Source organism: Prionailurus viverrinus, chromosome C1, assembly GCF_022837055.1.
Source record: "Prionailurus viverrinus isolate Anna chromosome C1, UM_Priviv_1.0, whole genome shotgun sequence".
Lineage (NCBI taxonomy): Eukaryota > Metazoa > Chordata > Mammalia > Carnivora > Felidae > Prionailurus > Prionailurus viverrinus.
The window spans coordinates 50,063,920-50,087,207 of NC_062568.1; the positions used below are offsets into that span (position 1 = coordinate 50,063,920).

The 23,288-nt window shown below is 37.5% G+C and overlaps 1 protein-coding gene across 5 annotated transcripts in view; it reads left to right on the forward strand.

Annotated features, from left to right (window-relative positions):
* The window catches only part of CCDC141 (coiled-coil domain containing 141), a 232,536-nt gene that overhangs the window by 163,819 nt on the left and 45,429 nt on the right, over positions 1–23,288 (forward strand). For 4 of the 5 annotated variants that reach the window (XR_007155001.1, XR_007155002.1, XM_047872361.1 and 1 more), the window contains 7 exons: positions 1,325–1,513; positions 3,017–3,196; positions 5,137–5,286; positions 15,363–15,503; positions 16,274–16,468; positions 17,844–18,027; positions 20,606–20,718. Coding sequence is in view for 2 of the 5 variants with exons in the window: in XM_047872361.1 (XP_047728317.1) it covers positions 1,325–1,513; positions 3,017–3,196; positions 5,137–5,286; positions 15,363–15,503; positions 16,274–16,468; positions 17,844–18,027; positions 20,606–20,718 (1,152 nt within the window). In the remaining 3 variants the exon portion in view is untranslated. Of the gene's footprint in view, positions 1–1,324; positions 1,514–3,016; positions 3,197–5,136; positions 5,287–15,362; positions 15,504–16,273; positions 16,469–17,843; positions 18,348–20,605; positions 20,719–23,288 lie in introns of all 5 variants that reach the window. The other variant, XR_007155003.1, reaches the window with a different exon arrangement.

A 23,288-nucleotide genomic window follows, 5' to 3' on the forward strand; every position in this document is an offset into this window, starting at 1 on the left:
AAGACTGAAGATTCCTTTAGGGAAGATCTATTTCAGATTCTTTTTTTTTTTATTTTTTTTAACGTTTATTTATTTTTGAGAGACAGAGAGCATGAGTGGGGGAGGGGCAGCGAGAGAGGGAGACACAGACTCCAAAGCAGGCTCCAGACTATGAGCTGTTAGCACAGAGTCTGACATGAGGCTTGAACTCATGAACCATGAGATCATGACTTGTGCCAAAGTCAGACACTTAACCAACTGAGCCACCCAAGCACCCCTATTTCAGATTCTTTAAAGGTAAAACTGATATAGCATAAAACTACCTCCTACACTCACACACACACACACACACACACACACCATTGTAGCCCATGGTGAAGTCTTTTCTATAAATTCTTAGAAAATTCAATTAGCCTACGTGTTAGCTACTTTGATATACCTTGTGTTATATGCCTACTGGCATTTTGTGTATGTATGCATGCACGTGGCCCTGCACATGCATGCGTGAGTAAATTCTTCTAAGTCAGGGGCCATTCCCAAGCTTCATTAGTTCTGTCACTGTGGTATGCATATATTTGATTCCCCTATGCTTGATTTCAATTTGAAGACCTTTATTAGGCTACTCTTCTGCAAAGTATTTCCTTAGCCTAAATGATTTCCACTACTTTTCTCCTTGATATAAGCTCCATCCCTGACATTATAGTGGCTTCCTCTTTGAGTTGTCCAGCATTTGCAAGTTCTATCCCAAAATCTGGATTCCTACAAGGGGTATCTGAGTGGTCCTAGGGAAAAGGAAGCTGCTTTATCCCTCTCTACATGTGGTGTCTATTTGTGGATTCTGGGATGACTGTTTTTAAAGCAGCATATCTACCACATTGCTCAGCTGGTAGTTCATTCTGATCATTCTGTTATCATGGAGGACAAATAATTCCCCTAATGTATTTTTAGACTTGTCTTCTCTTGATGTTTTTATCATACTGATTCTAGTTTACATTAAATATCAGAGATGATCATGGCTTCATAAAATATCTAAAATGCATTCATTTAACAGATAACTGGAGTATTTGGTGTGCCACAGAAATATGTGACTTTCTATTTCACCACCTAGCTTTGAAACATGTTTTTTGCATTTATAGCAATTTTTTTTAATTTCTAAGAAGATGGGAATAGAATAATGTATCCTTAGCATCAAACACAAAGCCTGGATTTGCAAGGATGGGGTGGGGCTGACAATAAATAATAGTTAGCAAATGAGAGAATAGTGATTGAGACCTTCCTATAGTCAGTTATAAAGGAAAAAGCTGTCTAAAAGCTGGATATCTTTTATTTCTTTCAACTTCTTTAGCAACTGAACGTTGAAGTTCAGTACATTGTAAAAGAATCAGAAGAGTTAACTGGCAAAGGAGCCCCTGTTAAAGAGAAGTCTCAACAACTGAAGGAGCTTATTCACCTCCATCAAAAACAGCAAGAGAGAATCCAAGATTATGAGGATATCCTGTACAAGGTAGTCCAATTCCATCAAGTTAAGGAAAAGGTAGGACTTGTCATGGATATCTGGAAGACCCTCAGCTCTATTTTTTTTATTATTTATTTATTTATTTATTTATTTGAGAGAAAGAAAGAGAGAGAGAGCAAGTGAGCAGTGGAACAGGCAGAGAGAGAGAATCTCAAGCAGGTTCTATGCCCAGCGTGGAGCCCAAGGTGGGGTTCGATCTCATGACTGTCATATCATGACCTGAACCAAAATCAAGAGTCATATGCTTAACCAGGTGCCCCAAGACCCTCAGTTTTAAATTATGAAATTAGAAGGGCACCTGAGTGGCTCAGTCAGTTAAGCAGTGAACTCTTGATTTCAGCTTAGGTCATGATCTCATGGTTCACGAGATCAAGTTCCACATCAGGCTCACACTGACAGTGCATGGAGCCTACTTCTGATTCTCTGTTTCCCTCTCTCTCTGACTCTCCCTGGTTCGCACTTGTTCTCAAAATAAAGAAATAACCTTTAAACTATGAAATTATAAATAAATTATTGTGTAATAAAAGCCAAGTTGCTTTTTCTGGTATCAGAAGTTTTCTGCAATCTGGCCTTTAACTTTTTCTCACTGGCTTCTATCCTCCCTTACATTCCAGCCAAACTGAGCTTTTCTTTGTCCCTTAAAGATGATGCACACCTTCCTCACTCCAAGCCTTGACTCTCAGGCTGCTATTATCTGACAGGTCCTTTTTGCTCTTCTCTACTATTTAAACTCTATCCTTGCTTCCAACAAGCCTACCTTACTTGGAGTGATTTGTTTCTTTTCTAAATTCCCAGAACTTTCATAGTTTATCTCAAACATCTGTCATTTTTAGTATCTTTATTCTTAATTACTTTCTCCCTTCAAGTGTAAGCTCTCTGAGGAAAGAAAATAAATTCATGTGTTTTTTGGGTTTTTTTTTTTTGTATCTTAAGTACCTGACATTAAGGAGTGCTTAGTACAGGTTCAAGTTATTAGCTTCTACTTTCTTTTAAATGTTTACTTATTTATTTTTGAGAGAGAGAGAGAGAGAGCGAGCAGGGAGCAGCAGAGACAAAGGGAGAGAGAGAATCCCAAGCAGGCTCTGCATTGTCAATGTAGAGCCTGATGAGGGGCTCAAACTCACAAACCGTGAGATCTTGACCTGAGCCCAAATCAAGAGTCAGATGCTTAGTCAAATAGGCTTACGTTATTAGTTTCTATTAACAGAAAATGGAGATGTGTTGATATCCCTTTAAAATAGCCTCTGAATTTACTCGGATCACAAGCCTAGATCTTGCAAAGGTTTTAGGCTATGACCTTCTTTAACAGAACTGGTAGTAATAGTTCCTCAATTTTACCCTCTTGGTTTGAAGCCCTGTAACATTTATTTGTCTATAACACTAGTAATTATAGATGAGCTTGGCAACATTTTGACCAGGTAGTAAAATCGGTTATAGGAAGTAGGCTTTTTGTTTAAAAAAAAAAATCTGTCTTCCTGAAAATATGAAACCCATGTTAATTGTTAACATCCTAAATTTCAGCTGGGTCATCTCATCAAATCAAGAGAAATGGAGTTGTTAGAACAGCCAAAGGAGCTGGAGGATGGCCACGAAGCCCAGGTTCAACTCAGTTGCTCTCAGGAGAAGCAGGCACATATTGAGCAGCTCCATAAACTGGCCCTTTCCCTGGGAGTGGACATCATCTCTTCAGTACAGAGACCTGTAAGCAACTTAGAACACCATCATTCATATCTAACTAAAGCTGAGAGTTGGGTTATTATAATATCAATGAAACCAGGCAGAATGCCTAGTACATGTTAAGTTAAAAAATACATTAAGCCACTGGGATAGTTATTTGTGGTGAATGTCTACCACCTATAACAAAAGAAAAAATATTTAAGGAGAAAATCTGTTTATACAAGTCTTGTTTTATACACCTATTCTCATGCTAATTAAAAATAGAATTGTAGAGTTGTGTTGTCTAATATGGCAGTCAATTTTTCACCTTTGAAATGTGCCTAATGCAATGAAAGAACTGAACTTCTAATTTTATTTATTTTTAATTAATTTAAAAAATTTAAACTGACAGTGTAATTATGGGAAAACTTTTATGTATGTTGGGAACAGCTTGGGTATGTGAATCTACATTTTAAGTTATCAACTATGAAATTTGAATACAGATCAAGTATTTCTGACAGAAGTTTAGCAACAATTAACTAGATTTCAAAGACTTAGTATAAAAACTGTATTAACATTGTCTACATTTGGTTACATATTAAAATGATGATATTTGGACATATTTGGTAGAACAATCCACATTATGAAGATGAATTTCACCTGTTTCTTTCTTACTTTTTAATATGACTACTACAAAATTTTAAATTATTCATGTGGCTCAGATTATATTTTGATTGGACCAATGCGGGGCGCCTGGGTGGCGCAGTCGGTTAAGCATCCAACTTCAGCCAGGTCACGATCTCACGGTCTGTGAGTTCGAGCCCCACATCAGGCTCTGGGCTGATGGCTCAGAGCCTGGAGCCTGTTTCCGATTCTGTGTCTCCCTCTCTCTCCGCCCCTCCCCTGCTCATGCTCTGTCTCTCTCTGTCCCAAAAATAAATAAAAGTTGAAAAAAAATTGATTGGACCAATGCTGCTTTAGCATTTCAGATCTGGAAGGTATTCTAGACATAAGCCAGCCCACAACACTCATTTTATAAAAGAAGCATCTGAGGCCCAGAGAAGCTGCTTAAGCCATGAAAACTCAGAATGGAGGAGCCTCCTGGCTTTGCAGAAGGCTTGGGCACCAGTCATTGGACATGCTTTATGCCAGTGGACTGACATTAACAAAGGAGCCTAAAAAGAGAAGAAAATATTTCCAGATCAAATTTTTCTAAATAATATATTGGACTCCGATTTAAAAAAAAAATCCCTTTCTAAATTCCTAAGTTTAGTGAGAAAAGATTGTTTTTTCTATCCAATATGTATAACATTAATAAATCATAATGGTCAATTTTATTTCAAAGTTCATTTAAGATATCCATTAAACTATATGGAATGCAAAGAACATAATTTTTTTAAGCTAAAAGACAGAAATACAAAATAGAATCAGTTTTTACCAAGAAGGAACTTTCTTTCTAAAGAGTTTTATTTTATTAGTAAAGATATTACAAAAAAAAAAAAGTAAGACATCTCACTTTGCACAAATAATATAAATTGTTCTCTAACTCTTGTCTGCCTTGGCCTCAGCAGCCCTCTGTGCTGAGCAGAGATTGGTGCACTTCCATAATGAATCTGAGGTTAAGTTCAAGTTGACAGGAAAATTATAGTGCAGAAGCTGAAGGTTTCCGATGCATATTTTATGCTTTTGAAGTAAAAACTATACCTTATAATAAACGACGTCTTTAAAGACTTGGGTGTGATGAGCAAATCTTCAAAACTTAAGTTTCAAGACTGGAAATGCAATGGTTTGCCTTCCCTGACATGTTGGTGTCTGGCTTCTTTCTGAAATCATTACAGCATATTCAGATATGCTTGAGGTAAAGTAAACCAGGAACCTAGTTTTTAATGTCCTCTATGAGTTTCATAAAGCAGGTAAATAGCACATCCGTCTCATTGCTCTTTTGCCCATTCCCTTTGTCACTTGCACTTCCGTTCCATTTTCAGAACTGCTCTAACATTTCTGCCAAGAACCTGCAGCAGCAGCTGGACGTCCTTGAGGGGGATGGTGTGAACTTGCGTGCCAAAGCCGAGGAGTATGAACGGACCCTGATCCGCTGCTTGGAGTACTGCACCACAAGGGACAATATAAATGAGGTGGGGTGGTGGGAGTGAGCAGTGATATTGCCAGAAGTTGCTCTGAACCTAAAGCATGTGGCTCAAGTGTCTGCACCCATGCACACACAATCAGGCGACCATTTATTCAATGTTGACCTTTAATCTACCAAGCAATAGTCTCAGGGCTCTGAAAGTTTGAGTAAATTTCAAGCACCCAAGTCAGTATGTTGTCAATGAATAGAAAAACCTAGAATGTACCATTATGGCCTTTTGTTTGTTTCCTTATCCCCACCCAACGCTGTACAGCAGTTGCTTGCTTGAGTGGATACAGCCTGTCAGGATAGAAAGAGTGATGCTGTCTCCAGGCAGCCAGCTCCAACCTGCTGAGATTCTATTTAAGCACCATTGACTCATAGTGAAGGGGGTGCCAAGGGCCAGGGGAGCAGGCTCTTTGCCTCAGAGGCTACAAAGTATTATCACCAAAATCAAGTGGCTGGTTTCATGTTTACTCGAATGAAGTAGCCTACTGGCAAAACAACTTCTAGAGAAAAAAAGAGTAACATGAAAGTCAACCTCTGCATCCATGCTCCCCCTCACGAACACATAATTCTACCTCCTCTTCCTCAATTCTACCCAAACCCAACCCCCAAATAGGTAGTGAGTCACAGTCACCTTCCCCTAGTTAAACTTCCATTTATTTGTTTATTTTTTTTAATTTTTTTTTTCAACATTTATTTATTTTGGGGACAGAGAGAGACAGAGCATGAACGGGGGAGGGGCAGAGAGAGAGGGAGACACAGAATCAGAAACAGGCTCCAGGCTCTGAGCCATCAGCTCAGAGCCCGACGCGGGGCTCGAACTCATGGACCGCGAGATCGTGACCTGGCTGAAGTCGGAGGCTTAACCGACTGCGCCACCCAGGCGCCCCAAACTTCCATTTAAATAAACCTACTCTTGGGGAAAAACACAGATCAGGATGGCAAGGGTCCTGATTTTTTTTTTTAATTTACATCCAAATTAGTTAACATACAGTGTAACAGTGATTTCAGGAGTAGATTCCTTAATGCCCCTTACCCATTTAGCCCATCCCCCCTCCCACAACCCCTCCAGTAACCCTCAGTTTGTTCTCCATATTTATGAGTCTCTTATGTTTTGTCCCCCTCCCTGTTGTTACATTATTTTTGCTTCTCTTCCCTTATGTTCATCTGTTCTGTGTCTTAAAGTCCTCATATGAGTGAAGTCATATGATATTTGTCTTTCTCTGACTGACTAATTTTGCTTAGCATAATACCCTCTAGTTCCATCCACATAGTTGCAAATGGCAAGATTTCGTTCTTTTTGATTGCCAAGTAATACTCCATTATATATATATATATATATATATATATATATATATATATATACCACATCTTCTTTATCCATTCATCCTTTGATGGACATTTGGGCTCTTTCCATACTTTGGCTATTGTTGACAGTGCTGCTATAAACATGGGGGTGCATGTGCCCCTTTGAAACAGCATACCTGTATTCCTTGGATAAATGCCTAGTAGTGCAATTGCTGGGTCATAGGGTAGTTCTATTTTTATTTTTGTGAGGAACCTCCATACTGTTTTCCAGAGTGTCTGCACCAGCTTGCATTACCACCAGCAGTACAAAAGAGGTCCTCTTTCTCCACATCATTGCCAACATCTGTTGTTGCCTGAATTGTTAATGTGAGCCATTCTGACAGTGTGAGGTGGTATCTCATTGTGGTTTTGATTTGTATTTCCCTGATAATGAGTGATGTTGAGCATTTTTTCATGTGTCGGTTGGCCATCTCGATGTCTTCTTTGGAGAAGTGTCTGTTCATGTCTTTTGCCCATTTCTTCATTGGATGATTTGTTTTTTCGGTGTTGAGTTTGAGAAGCTCTTTATAGATTTTGGATACTAACCCTTTGTCTGATATGTCATTTGCAAATATCCTCTCCTATTCCGTCAGTTGCCTTTTAGTTTTGCTGATTGTTTCCTTCACTGTGCAGAAGCTTTGTATTTTGATGAGGTCCCAATAGTTCATTTTTGCTTTTGTTTCCCTTGCCTCCAGAGATGGTGTTGAGTAAGAAGTTGCTGCAGCCAATATCAAAGAGGTTTTTGTCTGCTTTCTCCTTGAGGATTTTGATGGCTTCCTGTCTTACATTTAGGTCTTTCACCCATTTTGAATTTATTTTTGTGTATGGTGTAAGAAAGTGGTCCAGGTTCATTCTTCTGCATGTTGCTGTCCAGTTTTCCCACCACCACTTGCTGAAGAGACTGTGTTTATTCCATTGGATATTCTTTCCTGCTTTGTCAAAGATTAGTTGGCCGTATGTTTGTGGGTCCATTTCTGGGTTCTCTATTCTGTTCCATTGATCTGAGTGTCTGTTTTTGTGCCAAGGGGTCCTGATTTTTGACTGAGAACTGACAGCAGAAGACAAGGTACTATATAATTCCAGACTTATCTCCATTTAGAGTAAAATGTTTCTGAGTCCATTAGTCACAAATCCATTGTAAAAGTAGGTACAGGAAAAGGAAGCGGTAAAGCTTCTCTAACATTCTGTTAGCCTCAATTTACACATTTTCTCCAAAGTTATCTTCTTTCTTCCCATCGTCCTCCTCCTTCTCCCCCACCCTGTCCCCTGCCCCTTTCCCCTCCTCTTCCTCCTCCTCCTTCCTCTTCTTCTTTGGTAAACTTTTGTTTTGCCAAAAATCTCTCTCCCTGCAGGGATGTTCAGCTCTAGACTGACTGAAGCCACAAGTGGAGGAGGCTAAGTCTTATTTCTAGCTCCCTATGGCTGTTTCCATCTTCCTGAAGTGCTGTGGCATTTATGGAGCTTGGTCCCCCTGTTCAGGCCCTTCCCACAGTGGTTCTATTTACAGTCTGCCTCGTGATGTGCCTCTGCTGGGAGCCAGCTAGCCAGGATGACAGATGTACCTTGTAGTCACAGTAGGGACACCCCAGGATTGTCTGTACCGTAACAGGAATGAGCAACCAGATACATGTGGGTTTGCTTTAGGAATCAGATAACACTTTAACATGATCTTAAACATTAAGAGAACTAGTCTTCCCATTTGCTTCTACTTCATATCCAACTAATCTTTGATGTAAGTTACAATTTCACATTTAAAAGATCTTTGAAAATCTTTGATCTATTTCTTCTTTCCTTCTTATAGAAATGTAGTAGGCATGTCACAGTTTAGCATCCACATCCTGGAATTTCCAACCATAAGCCAAATGGGAAAATAAGCAGAAGGAATATTTTCAGTAGTTTAGTAAAATAAATGTATGTATGCTCTAGTTTTATTGTGAAGATCAAAGTGCAGATGGGTAATTCCAAGTGGTGAAAATATTTATACACTTAGAAATTTTTTTAATGCTTTATTTATTTATTTTTGAGAGAGAGGGAGAAAGAGCACAAATAGGGGAGGGGCAGAGAGAGAGAGAGAGAGAAAAAGAGACAGAATCTGAAGCAGGCTCCAGGTTCCCTGCTGTCAGCGCAGAGCCCAACGTAGGTCTCAAAGTCAGAACTACAAGATCATGACCTGAGCTGAAGTCGGACGCTCAACTGCCTGAGCCACCCAGGCGCCCCTAGACATTTTTATTATATTATAGTTATTAATATTTGGTGTAGGTACTTGAAACATTATATAAAATTAAAAGCAATAGTTTACACTACTTTTTGGTATAAAAAAATGAAGTCAGACACCCCACTAGGGAACTAAACCAAACATTACATTTGATTTTTTAAGTTGATTGGAAAACACATTGTTTTGCTTCTAATGTGCTTAAAGTGCTTCTTGGAAGTTCACAGATGCTGAGTTGAAATAGATTTTGAAAGATCTCTACTTTGACGTCTTCATTTTTAAGATGAGAAAACTGAGGTGTGTAAGATTTCCACTTGAGCAGTGTGCAACCAAACTGCAGAGTTTCTGTTCATGTTGTGTTAAGGAGTCAGCTTTGGGCCAAAAGCTCATTTATTGGGCATTGGCATTTTTTGGGCACCGACACACTGTCACTTGCTAATCTCAGAGTTCATTACTCGTTCCTGTTTTAGCCCATTCAACTACTGCATGGTCTAATGTTCCATGAATCCTTTTTCTGTGTTTTCCTCTTCTAGCCTTATTTTACAACATATCTGTTACAAGCTGTTTATATGCTGATGCTAATAGCACAGTTCCTTTGATGATGCCCTAACTAACTTACATGGTTATAACTGCACTAAAGGCCGTCAGAAGAGGACTCAGTACCTCAAGGCAAAATTAAGTGGGCTGTTCTAAATATGATTTTTTTAAATGTGATATGATATTCTGTAAAGATAAAGAACCATGGTTTTGTGCCTTGATTATCTTTGGGTAAAATATTCTCATTGTCTAATTTTATACACTATGTAAGACATAGGAAATTGTAAAATCTCATTTTCTCCACATCTACCTTCACAGCCTTCAGACTGCCAGATTTTGGGGAGTTTTTTTTTCATTCATTTTACCCAAAGATACATTTGTATGCATGAATGTTGAATTTCACTATATATTTTCTTGCCTGGCAACATAAATAAGCTGTTAATACACAAGGCATTTACAGACACTCTCTGTGGTAATATGTGACGGAACACTATTAGTTACTCATTCATTTACATATCTTCATTTAGAAATGTAATACGTTAATATTGAGCATGTTTTCTACCTGCAACTTGACCAAAAAAATTACTTTTACATTTATATAATGTTCGTGGGAATTTGTAACTGGAGTCTATTTATGGGTCACAAACAACTACCTTGCTGAAAAAAATAGCAATGACAGAATTGGGTTGGTGTCCATTCTTCCAAAATAAGTTTTGCAAACAGAAGCTTTCATATAATTTTATTTTTTTAGCCAGAAATTTTTATACTGCCGCAACATCAGGAAGGTAGCAGAAAAAGACTTAGTGCACACATAGTATATTCCATATGTCAGAGTCTCATGTTCCACTTACACACATTTTTATGTCAATTCGGGTGAGTTGGTCATCTGAGTCACAGGGATAGAAGGCAGATTAGAAGCAGTAAATTAGAATCGAGGGAGAGACACGTATCCAACTAATAAAATCAGACTTCCTGACATTGTATAGCACTTTGCTATTGATTGACAAAATGACCATGGAGAGTCACCCACTGGCAGGACAAGAAGCAGAAAAAGAATGCATGGATGCGGAAGACATGCAATGGGGCAGCATTGTGGTATAGTAAAGGTATTCCAGATTGATAGCCCTCACTAGTGATTTTAAGAAAAAACTAAACTATCATCATTCAACACATATCACCGATGTGGCTACTATGTACTGGACCACAAGACTACAACAGTCCTCAGGAAACATGGAGTCCACAGTGAATTAAAGCCCATGGGACTTCAAGTCACAATGAGTCGTGACCAGGCCACACTGTGGGTCCATTCAGAGGGTATGTATAAGAGAATAGGAAAGATTATAATTTGTTCTGAAAATGCCCATCCCATAGGCATAAAATGTGTTAGAAGTTTGGTGTTTAACATCTGCAAAGTGACTCTTTTTCCTGAAGAATATAGAGAGTTGAAGTTTAAAATCATAGTTTTTGGGTGCCTGGGTGGCTCGGTTGGTTAAGCATCTGACTTCAGCTCAGGTCATGATCTTGCAGTTCATGGGTTCAAGTCCCTCATCGGGTGAGCTTGATCCCCACTTTGGGTGAACATGAGTGTTGCTTCTCTCTCTTTCTCTCTCATTCTCTGCCCTTTGCTCACTTGCGCCCACCCAAAAATAAATAAAATAAAATAAAATAAAATAAAATAAGATAAAATAAAATCATAGTTTTCATGTCCAGAAAATAAAACAAATATATTATGAAGACAGTGAACTTGCAGAGTTTGTAAAATACCCATTACTGAGACATGCTGCCGCATCCAGTGTCAAATGGAGCACCCATCTTCTCTGTCCAAGCTGCCCCACTTGTGCTGCTACAGTCCTGGCCCTGAGCACAGCAGGCAATGGTGCAGTTGCCAAGCAGAAGGAGGCCAAGGGAGCCTTGTCCCCAAATCTCTCCAGGACTTAGGCTTAATATTCTACCCATAATAATTGTAGCAAATCATTCAGGTTGAATTATGAAACTTTGGGTCCTTTCATTTCAAATGCAAGTATCCCTGGGCCATAATAACTGTGAAGCCTCTGTTACTCAAAATGAACACCAGAAAGCTTTATTCTAAAATGGGCGAAAGGATGGGCAAGAAATGAAGCTCATGAAGTGGACCTTAAGAGAAATGGACTGTTGATTTTGTATTTTTGATTCTGGCCAAACCTGTGTCATAGGTCCAATGAAAGGCTTTTGTCTTTAATGTGTTTCCTTAGTTTTAAAATATCCCATTTCCCTCACATAAATTGGCCTTGCCAGCTCCAGACTCACAATAATACATTCTTCTGCCAAAGCAGCCTTGACCAGCTTCGTCAAGACTAAGAATAGCAAGCCAGCCTGGTTGTCATCAGCTCCTTTTGCTTCTGCTTCTTCCCAAGGAAGCTTTGTTCATTCCTAACCCTGAGAGAGGCTTACTGCTCCCTGGGAAATCTGGTGACGATGTTCATTCTGCTAGTTTCAAAAGAACTACAATTAAAAAATTTTTTTAAATGTTCATTTATTTTTGAGAGAGAGAGAGAGAGAGAGAGAACACACACACACACACACACACACACACACAGAGAGATAGAGTGCAAGTGGGGGGAGGGGCAGAGAGAGGGGGAGACACAGAATCTGAAGCAGGCTCCGGGCTCTGAACTGTCAGCACAGAGCCTGATGCAGGGCTCAAACCCACAAGCCGTGAGATCATGACCTGAGCTGAAGTCGGACACTTAACCGACTGAGCCACCCAGGTGCCCCCAAAAGAACCACAATTTCAAAGTCTTAATACTTTTTTTCCTAATTACACCTCTATTAACTTAGTCTGCATATTCCATAACAAATATGGAGAAGCTGAACAAGTAGACAGATTGGAAAATCACATTATTCATTAGAAAAAGAAAATGCTCCTGGTGTTTTAAAGACTTTTAGAAAAAGTTGTTAATGTGGATTATAACAACATTAAAAATTTTCTAACAGGGTAAACTCTCCCGTCCAGCTTTGGGTGTTCTTTCCTGCTTATGTCCTCCTGTTGAGCAGTTGTCTTGGCCATTTTCACCATTCCCCATTGTTGACAAGCTAACTAAAGTTAGAAACAGCTGCGGGAACAATGATCCCATAGCCAAGCGACCATGGCACTCAGTTTCTTTAAAAATATGACAAGTTATATGGGGATTAGATGGGAAGTTAAGTTTTCATGTTGGAACATTTAGGTAAGAAATTTAGGCACGATTAGATTTTTCTGAAAATCTAGTTGCTAAAGGCATTTTGTTCATGTTGCCTTCCGCTTGTATCTGCAATAGTCTGAAATTTGATCTGGGAAAGGTACAAGATTTAAACTGCATTTCTGGTGGGACCAAAAGGAAAAAGTGCCAGCAACTTTGTCAAAGGAGCTCATGTGTCAGAAAGAAGCTGAGTCCGTTTCACATACCCATAGTGCCATGAGCATTCTTTGGTCTTATAAATCATCTTCAGTGGAAGTGCATACATTCTGAAGAAACAGAAATAAAATTGTGCTCATCATTTACCAGTCTTAAATTTTTTGATCCAAAGTAGATTTAAAATTTCATGGTTTAGAATTACAGTGCTAAGGCTCAGCCTTTCTCCATTCATCACATAGTTTTCAAATAGATGTTGATCTTTCCCATTTAAACAAGCCGATGTAATCCAATGATTATCAGATTGATGACAGAACCCCTCTTCCTTTCTCTCGACTGAAGTGTGTAATATATATCATGTTCCAATACGAGAAAAAAAGAATATAACATTTTATTTTCTAATGGATACGTGTTAGTGACAGGACATATATTTTCCCTGTTCTTTCTTCTTTTCTTATGTTTATTTTTATTAAAGATAAAAATTATGTTTTAAATTGTGGTAAAATACACGTAACATAAAATTTACTACCTTAGCCATTTTAAGGGTACAGGTTAATGATATTAAGTATATTCACACTGTTATACTACCATTACCACTCTCCATTTCCAGAACTTTTTCATCATCTCAAATAGAAGTTCTGTACCCATTAAATAATAACTCTTTATTGAGACCATCTTTTTTAATACAAGAATCTGTATTTTAATACAAGAACTATCCTCAGATAGTTGCTGATTGTGACTTTGGGGAAAAAAGTTCCTGCCAAAGCTCTATGTGAATAATGCAGGATGTAGTCCCTTTGTATTTTAATCCCATTTGTTTTTTCCCCCACTAAAATCAAACATGTGCAGATTAAAACACTGAATCTCAAAGAAGTTAAATATTTATTGGTTATTTCATAAGTATAGCAACAGAAATATGATCTTCTCAAATATTTTCCTGAGTTCTAATAGAGAAATAGTTTTCAAATTTTGGAACTATAGTTCTTTCCACCTCTTCAGAATGTTACTGATTTATCAGTTTCAATGTTTAATATGGTCTCTGTGCTTGGCTTAATTGGTAGCTTAAACTCATCTTCAACAATTTCATTTACCATATAAAATAAACAATGCCGATTAGGTATAGGTGTGTCAGTTGCAAAAATTGCATCAGCATAATAATTTCCATGCATGCAAGTCTGCCAGGGCATTTCTAGATAATCGTCTCCAAGAAATGGTAAAGATAAAGTCAAGGTTCTGTTTTTATAATATGCAGAATTTGAAGTAAGCATTTTGAGAAAGGAAATTTTTTTTTAGGGCAGATATATTTTTTTTATGCATTACAAGTCTAGAATCTGCATGTACACAGCTCTTATTCCCTTCCAAATAATTTATTTGCTGCCATTGAAAAGAATTTTAATATGCTTCTGGCTTTTCTTATCATTGCTCAGATTTATCAACCATGACATTATTCATTTTTTGCTGTTAAATGCTTCCATATAATCTAAGAAGGTTTATGTTTTCTCTGTACTTCCCCTTGCTGATAATATAAAGAACCTGTCAATATGTTTATCTTTCTTGACTATGGAGAAGGGCACAGAAAGTGGTGTGTTTAATGGAATGGACTGCTAGAACTTTGGTCACTGGTAAAGGTGACCTCTCCAGGCTGTCATGATGCATGCCCTAGTCTCAGTTCATAGCCCTATGCTTGGTTTATACACAGGTTAGCATTGCCATCAGTGGTGACACTGTCACTTTACTTTGGATTGGAAGGACATCTGAAGTTAGTGGCCTATACCTAATAAGGAAATCTCTTCTGGAAACTGCTCATGAAAAATAACTTTTTTAAACTGGATTTGGACAAATAAAGTACTTTTCCTACTAAATCTCATATTGGGTCTCCTCTTACATCTCACTATTGTCCTCAGTGGTCTGTATATCAACTCTTCATTGACCTCTTACACAGGAACAGCTCGTTGGAGCCTCATAAATTCATACCTGATGGCCATAAGGGTGCCTTGGGGCACCTGGGTGTCTCAGTCGGTTAAGTGTCTGACTTCGGCTCAGGTCATGATCTCACTGTTGGGGAGTTCAAGCCTTGCACCAGGCTCTGTGCTAACAGTTCAGAGCCTGGAGTCTGTTTCAGATTCTGTGCCTCGCCCTCTCTCTCTGCCACTCCCCTGCTTGTGCTCTCTCTCAAAAATAAACAAATAAACATTAAAAAAAAAAAAAAAGAGCCTCTGGAGGTAAAAGGATCCGGGGCAAATGCTAGCGCACTGAGAATAGAATGAATGGGGGCACTTGATGTCAAATCAATACAAATAAGAAAATTTGAGTTGTTGAAAATCTATGGTGTGTTAACAATTGTCATGTTTGGAGGCCAAAGGATATTCTATACTTATAAATCTAATTATAAATTACAAATCAAGAAGTACAAAGAACAATTTATGCTTACTTATATTTTGGGGATATGTTTAATTTCACATATACCAGACTTGTTTCCTATTGCAAAATCACTGAATACATTTTGAAGATTATCAATATCTTGAAGTGTTTAGACTTTTTATTTTTTACAAATCAATATTAGTGTCCTCATTTTAAGGAAATCACCTCTTTCTTTTTACTGAACTACAGCTCAAAGAGTCATTCAAAGATATAAAAAAGAAATTCAACAATTTGAAGTTTAATTACACTAAGAAAAATGAAAAAGCTCGGAATCTGAAGGCTCTTAAATATCAAATTCAACAAGTTGATGTGTATGCTGAAAAAATACAGGTAAAGAGAAAGTGTGGGTGGTGCATTTGTGTGCGTGTGTGTGTGTGTGTGTGTGTGCATGTGCATGAACTACTACAGTTACTGCAAAACATTTTGCATTTTAATTCTAGATGCTTAACCTTTGGGCCTTTTTGTAGCAATGGGACTGAGAAGGTAGTTTTCTGCTTTTGTGACAATTGAGTTCCCATGTAAATTGTTTAAGTTAATTTATCTCTTGAGGCAGCTCTGGAATGGATTGTACCAAAATTATCCAGCCTCTCTGCTTCCATTCTTCCCCACAGCGCATGCACACACACACACACACACACACACACACACACACGTGCACACACACGCATGTCTACACCTTTTGTGCACCCCTTTTCCTTTCTTGCACCTGCCAATGTCAGGAACCTCCTCCACTGCTCCTAGAACCCCTGGCTAGATTATTTGAATACCTTTCCCAGGAAGCAGTGAGCTTATTGAAAACAATAAAATATTTTACTTTATGATCGTTGTCTTTTTTAATCATAGTATCATTCTCAAAATCTGGAGTAGAACCTGGTACATAGTGAATTTTCTATATGATATTAATACTGGATCAATAAAATATGCAGAAGAAAACCCATTCTTTCCAAAATACATTCGTGATAATTATTATTTTAATATTATATAATGGAGAAAGCTGCAAAAATCTCTCCAAGTTTTTCTCTTATTATATAATCACTGTCTAGCCTCATAAATAAAAATTGAGTGTTATTTTAAAAGCTGGGTGTTTTTTTTTTCCACAGGCTTTGAAAATGAAAATGGGAAAAGTTGAGAATAAAACTTCTTATTCTCTCTTAAATTATCCAAATAATAAAGTGAATGTCCTTTTGGAAACCATGAAAGATTTGCAAAAACATGTGGATGAGTTTGAAAAAGTTGTAACAGATTACAAGATGAATTTGGACCTGACTGAACATCTCCAGGAAATGATAGAAGAGGTATCTTCTTGTTGTTGTAATGATATCCATATGTAATGTTGTTTTATAAAATTACTCTGCTACTTTAAAACAATGCTGCTTTAGATGTTATTGTCATGAAATCTATACATCTCTTCCTTTTCATGATTACTTTCCTAGGATAATTTCTTAAAGTAGAATTGCTAGACCAAAGGGAATGAATGTTACAAGGTTTTGATTGTATTGTCCAAATGTTCTTTGGAAACATTTTACTAATTTTCTCTTACCAGCAACATATAAGAGTTTCCCATTTCCACATGACCCCATCAACTCAAGATGTTTAACCATCATGGAATTATGTTCACTGCTTTTTAAAATACTCAAAATGACTTACTTATTTCACAGAATTTGAAAATGTTTAGAAAGAAATGTGATACTGGGATTTTTCAGGTAAAAAGATTGTTATTGGCGTTATTTTTGCTTTTGTCAAGAGGATAAATGGTAGAGTGCTCATACACTGTACAAAATTTGGCAAGTTAAAATTATTATTTGCACACTTCATATTGAAGAAATTCCACACTTGAGGTTCTTTGAAGCCCATTATTCTGTGAGACAAAATGTGTCTCTCTTTACCACTGATGCAGCAGTGTTTAGATGTAACACCATGCTAAGGAGAATGAGGATGATCATTCTTCTCTATCTGATGTATAGGTTTGCTGTAGCTCTCTGGCACGTATTTAAAGGCAGCTCTTAACAGAGTCATGTGCTTCTATTTCTTGCTCATCATAATTGCTCTGGCCTTGGTCAGACACATTCCTTCCATCACAGTTATTTAGTATTTTTTGTGAGAAACTGTCTCAGTTCTCCACTGTATTTTGAAAATATTACATGAGTATCTTCTATTAAAAAAAAGTCAAATGCTATTCTTCAGATGATACTTCCTTAATTGATAAACTAGTTCTCATTCTTAAAAGAGAATTTATTTATTAGAGTGTTAGTCAGGCAATACTTTATCCATGTATTGTTAATTATTTCAGTCAATTAGACTAGATTTTGTATGTTTGGGCTTTTTTCTTTTCTTTTAGCTGAGATTTGAATTATTTTTAGTGCTATACACTTTTTTTACTGCATGTTCTTGTAAGTGTATAATGTTCTTAGGAATTCTATTTTAGGTAAATCTAAGAAGGCAGGAAAATCAAATGAACTTCTATACCTTTATTTTCTTAACTGACTCTAATACCCTAGTGCAAAAAAATATGATCATATTTTGATATTTTCTTTATTATAACTTAGAAAGTTCAAACTAATGTGATTATAAAGTTTGAGGGATTTGAAATTTGATACTTCAGTGGTCAAAATGAAGAACTTTAGAAGGATGGTGTCTCCTTAATCTATACTTTATCCCATTTTAATTTAGTGTCACTTTTGGTATGAAGACGCAAGTGCCACAGTTGTAAGAGTTGGAAAATACTCTACAGAGTGCAAGACAAAGGAAGCTGTGGAAATTCTCCACCAGCAGTTCAATAAGTATATCATGCCCTCAGTGCCTCAGCAAGAAGAAAGGATTCAGGAGATCAGTGACCTAGCCCAGCGCTTATATGGTGAGGTCTTTTTAAAAATATCCAGCAATTTGCCATTGAACAAATCTACAGCCACCTAATCCAGCAGAAAGCAGAGCATGGCAGGCCTTCAGGGTCCTCACTGTAGCAACTACTTGGGGGAAGAGACTCAAGATAAGAGCCCATCTCTATAAAAGTAAGCAGGAGGGAAAATAGGAAGTAACTTCTGCCTGCAGGAGAGGAGGCCTTTGGATTTTCACTGTCTTGTGTAAACCCTCCTTCTCTGTGTTCTTTTCTCCCCTATTCCTGTCGCTCATCCCCAGGGTAATAAATAAAACCAGAACAATGCTCCGCTTATTCCAGTGTATTTTATCCACTGTATTCTATTCAGTTTCCAAACACACTAACTACTCACAAAGACCAAGACAAATTAAATCCCCCTCCCATTATTCATCATCCTGCATCCTGCTTTGTCTGCATTCCTGGCCCTTATCACCAACTGACAAATTGTATAGTTATTTGTCTATTGCCTGGCTTTTACACCAGACTGTAAGCTCCATGAGAGAAGGGATTTTGCCTGTTAGTTTACTGCTTTGTGGTATGTACTAAGTACTTCACAAATATTTGGTGAATAAATGAATCATTGAGTAAATATCTTGTATAAATAAATGAATGTTATGAATCTTCATCTGCTCAGTATGAAAGCTATGCAATTTTGAAAATTTTCATCAAGTAAGATGCTTTAGGAATATTATTTTAACTCTTACAGGCTACCCAAACATCACTGGACCCATAATTTTAATGCAAATAAATTTATCTAAAAAAAAATTTGAGTACCTATTATCTATGAAGAGGTGTGATTGATTTAAAGACAAATAAAACTTAGTTTCTTCATTTGAGAATCCACAACCTAGGCCTAGAAGTCATGTTATGGTTAATGCAGTAAGAAAGGTATGAAAAGTGAGTATTGGTTTGCTAGGGTTAACATCACAAGATACCATAGACTGGGCAGCTGAAACAACAGAAATTCATTTCCTCACAGTTCTGGAGGCTGGAAGTCCAAGATCACAAGGTTGAGGTGCTGACAGGATTGGTGTTGCCTGAGGCTTCTATCCTTGGCTGGTGGCCGGCTGAGTTCTTACTGCCTTTTCATACAGGCATTCCCCTGTGCACAGGCTCCCATTGGTGTCTCTCCCTCATCTTTTGTGGGACGGATCCAGTCATATTGGATTAGGGCCCATCCTAATGGCCTCATTTTTACTTAATCACCTCTTGAAAGACCTTATCTCCAAATGTGGTAACATTCTGAGATACTGGAGGTTGAGGCTTCAATTTACGAATTCTGGAGGAGACACAGTTCAGCTCATAACAACGTGAAATACAGCTTAGTCTAAGCCATGGAGTCTGTAATCCTGGTTTCAAATCCCTGCTCCTGCAATGATTGTCTGGGTAACCTGAGACTTTTTGAGTCTCAGTTTCGTCATTTGTAAAATGCGATAGAACCTAGAGAATCCAAGGAGAATTACATTAATGTGTATAAAGTGCTTAGCCATAACCTGTTAACAACAGGGATGAGCCTTTAAGACATAATGCTAAGTGAAAGAAGCCAAACACAAAAAGACAAATATTATATGATTCCACTTACAGCAGGGACCCAGAGTAGTCGGATTTAAGAGATAGAAAGTAGAGTAGTGGTTACCAGGAGTTTGGGGCAGAGAGAAATGGAAGCTGTTTTTTAATGGGTACAGAGTTTCAGTTTGGGAAGATGAAAAAGTTGTGGAGACGGATAGCGGTGATGGCTGCACAACAATGAGAATGTATTCAATGCCACTGTACTGCACACTTAAAAATGGTTGAAATGGTAAATGAATGAATGAATGAATGAATAAATAAATAAATAAATAAAATACAACGTTTAGCCATAGTCAAACAATGAACACTCACTACATGGTAGCTATTTTTATTGTTATTCAGGTAGAGAGAAAAAAAATCTAGGCGGGCAAAGATTAAGAACATTTCAGAGATATTGCTATTTGAGGTAGATCTTGAAGAGTACATAGGGTTTTGACAGCAGAGAGTGGGGGAAGGGTATTCTTGGTGTAGGAAAGAATACTCTGGCTATGGGGATTCGCAGGGGGAGAGTTGCTGGTTCAGTTTGACCAGAACTAAATGTGTGAGGGAACTAGGGTGGCATACGTTTGGGAGAAGCACCTTGAAACTATATTATGGAGGGCTTTGAATCCATGAATAAAGAATGATTGAATGTTCAAAAACAGGAGAAAATGGATTAGAGTGGAGCTTTAAGAATATTAACAAAGCAACATGGTTTAGGCTACATGAAAGTGACGTGGTACAGCAGATTTGTAACCATTTTCCTAGGGTACCTGTTTTTCATGCCTTCATTCATTTATTTATCTATTCAACAAGTATTTATTAAGCACTTATTATCTACCAGCCTTTACACCAGACACTGGGGAAATGAATTAACACCCTAGCAGAGTTTGTTTGTTTGTTTGTTTGTTTGTTTGTTTTCTGCTAAGGATTTGACCTCAAAAAATAGTTGTTTTGTTTTGTTTTGTTTTGTTTTGTTTTTTTGTCTTTTGTCCCTTCTCCTCACCAGGTTTTGAAGAAGGGCAGAAATATGCTGAGAAAATAGTGGCAAAACACAAAGAGGTTCTTGAATCTATCACTGAATTATGCGTCTCTCTCACAGAGCTTGAAGAAAAGCTGAAGGTAATTTCTTCTTCCCAGAGTATGTATTTTCAAGTGATATAAATAAAAATGTGTTGATAAGTGTCTTCTGGTCCAAAGATGTTCTAATGGAAATTCTCAAGGGACATAATGTGCACATTTGTTTCACAGCTTTCTAACATAATTATCTGGGTGTTTCTGATAATTAATTCTGTTTCTTTTCCATCACTGCAGAGAAAAATATTGCTGGGAATGAGGGCTAAACACAATTAAGGTGTCTCATTTACATTTTCATGGATCACATCCTAAAGGATAAATGTATGCCATTAAAATCAAAGTAAAGTCTGTATTAAGTAGCCTTATACTTTCATTCCCAGATAATAAATGTAAGGGTTCTTTTTCCTTCCAAATTGTGGCCCCGGAGAAAATAAAACTAAATCTTCACGTATTAGATTCATTGAACATTTAGCTTCATGGAAGTATTGAACTAATCATTAGCATCTTTCATGAAGTAATAAGCTGATGGAATAAAAAATAGAAAATATGTTGATGTCTAATCCCTAGGCAAAAATCCAGTTATGAGAGAGAAATGCATATATTGTTTTGTCTGTATTTTATGAAAACTAGCTTCATTAGTACTATTTTAACAACTGGCTGAAAGAACTAGTTACTTAAGATGTAGAGAATGACAAGGTAATTAAGAGCACAAGCCATAGAGTAAAATACAGCTGCCTCAGAATACCAATTCTCCAAATAACTGGATTTGTGATTTGGGGCAAGTTACTTCATCTCTTTGAGTCTCAGTTTCTTGATCTATAAAATGGAGGAAATAGGGGATCCTAATCACAGAGTAACCCTGAGGATTGAATGTGAAGACACCCATGGTTATTGTGATTATTGTTGATATGGAGACATAATGGTGCTCTTGCAGTTCAGAGCAGAATTCTATTTCTAGCAACCTTTTTTTTTTCTGTATGAATTTCCACATCATAAATTTGAGTACTCAGTCCATTCAGAATAGTTTGCTTATCTTTTAACTGAGTGGGTGACCAATCAAATTATCTTTTTTCTTTAAGAAACAGATTTTCAACTTTTTTTCTTTTCTTTTTTTTTTTTTTTTTTTTTACCATTTAATTAACACTGCAGTGAACATCTTCCTGCAAAAAGATTTTTTTTTTTCTCTTGTATTGTTACCTACACATAAGCTCTCCAGGGCAGATTTGGGTAAATGAGTACAAAATTGTTAATGTTCCTAATATGCATATGTTAAATTAAATTCCACAAATATTTTAGAATTTTAATGCCATCAATAATGTATGAATGTGCCATGGGTCTTATATTATCTTTTTAAACAATGATCATTTCCTCCCCACCTCCATCCAACCCTTCGAGGATCTGTTTCTTCTCTTGACTTCCAAGACACAGCTTGAAAACTGCTACTTCCCCTGACTCTTTGCTCTTTACTATCTACAACATCCCTCCCATTTCTGTTGTACTTCTTCAAGTGAGGTCCACTTAATAAAATTTACTCTCTCAAAGTGATATTCCTTTCTGCTTTCACCTTCATGGCCGTTCTTTCTGAAAGCTCTACCCACTCCCTCTCCTCACTTCCTCATTTCCCATTCTTGTTACACCCCTGTAATCAGGATTGCACCCTCTTTTTCTTATTCCCAACCCATCACTTGGATTCCCTTTTGCACTAGTCAGGAGCATCCTGATTATACACTCCAGCTGGATTACCCTTCCTAATGCTAATGTCATTTTTACACTCAAAACACTTGACTACAAATTCTTCATTGCTTACTATATAAAGTTTAAACTCAAGGCCTTCCGGTATTCCAAGGCTGTCTTTCCAAATCAGTGTGCTTCTATACTCATCGTAGGCTCCTGTCTCACTGGTCTGCTACCCCACATTTCTGAGTTTTCTCCTCCTAAACCTTCCTGTACATGACCTTCTCTCTCTGCTTATCTAAATTTTACTATCTTTCAAAGCCAAACCTAAATGCTGCCTCCTCCACAGTTCCTTCGTGGTCTGGGTCCCTACCTCTCTGATTCCCCCATTCTTTCCTACTGTGATAATCACATATAACTACCATTAGTACCCCAAACCATTTACTCCATTACACCTGAAGCAACCCTATGGCTCTGTTCAGCTTAGGGTCCCACACATTTAACACTATTCTTTGCCTGAAGCTTGTTCTCCAGAAAGAGTTGTGGCATTTGTAGTAAAAACTCAAAGGATTGATACAGAGAAGAAGAATCATTCAATACAGAGCTCAAAAAGATGTGATTTGGGTGGGTATAAAAGTGAGGAAGAGCCTCTCTGGCAAGAGACAGGGGCATCAGCAAGGCTCTTACCAGTTACAGCCTGAACAAAAGCTTGTCAAAGAATGCTTACTAACAGTTTACATATGTTTGCATGAAAGCATAAACATCTAGTTTTTATGTTTTTAAGGTTGGTGCTATGGCTCTTTTGTAGGGGTTATTAAAAATAGGCCCAGAAATCCCTATCAAGGCTAAAATAGTGATAATAATCCTTTCTATTTGGATAGCAATTTGAGATTTACAAAGTCTTTTCATATATATTACTTCAGTGATTTGCAAATAATCTT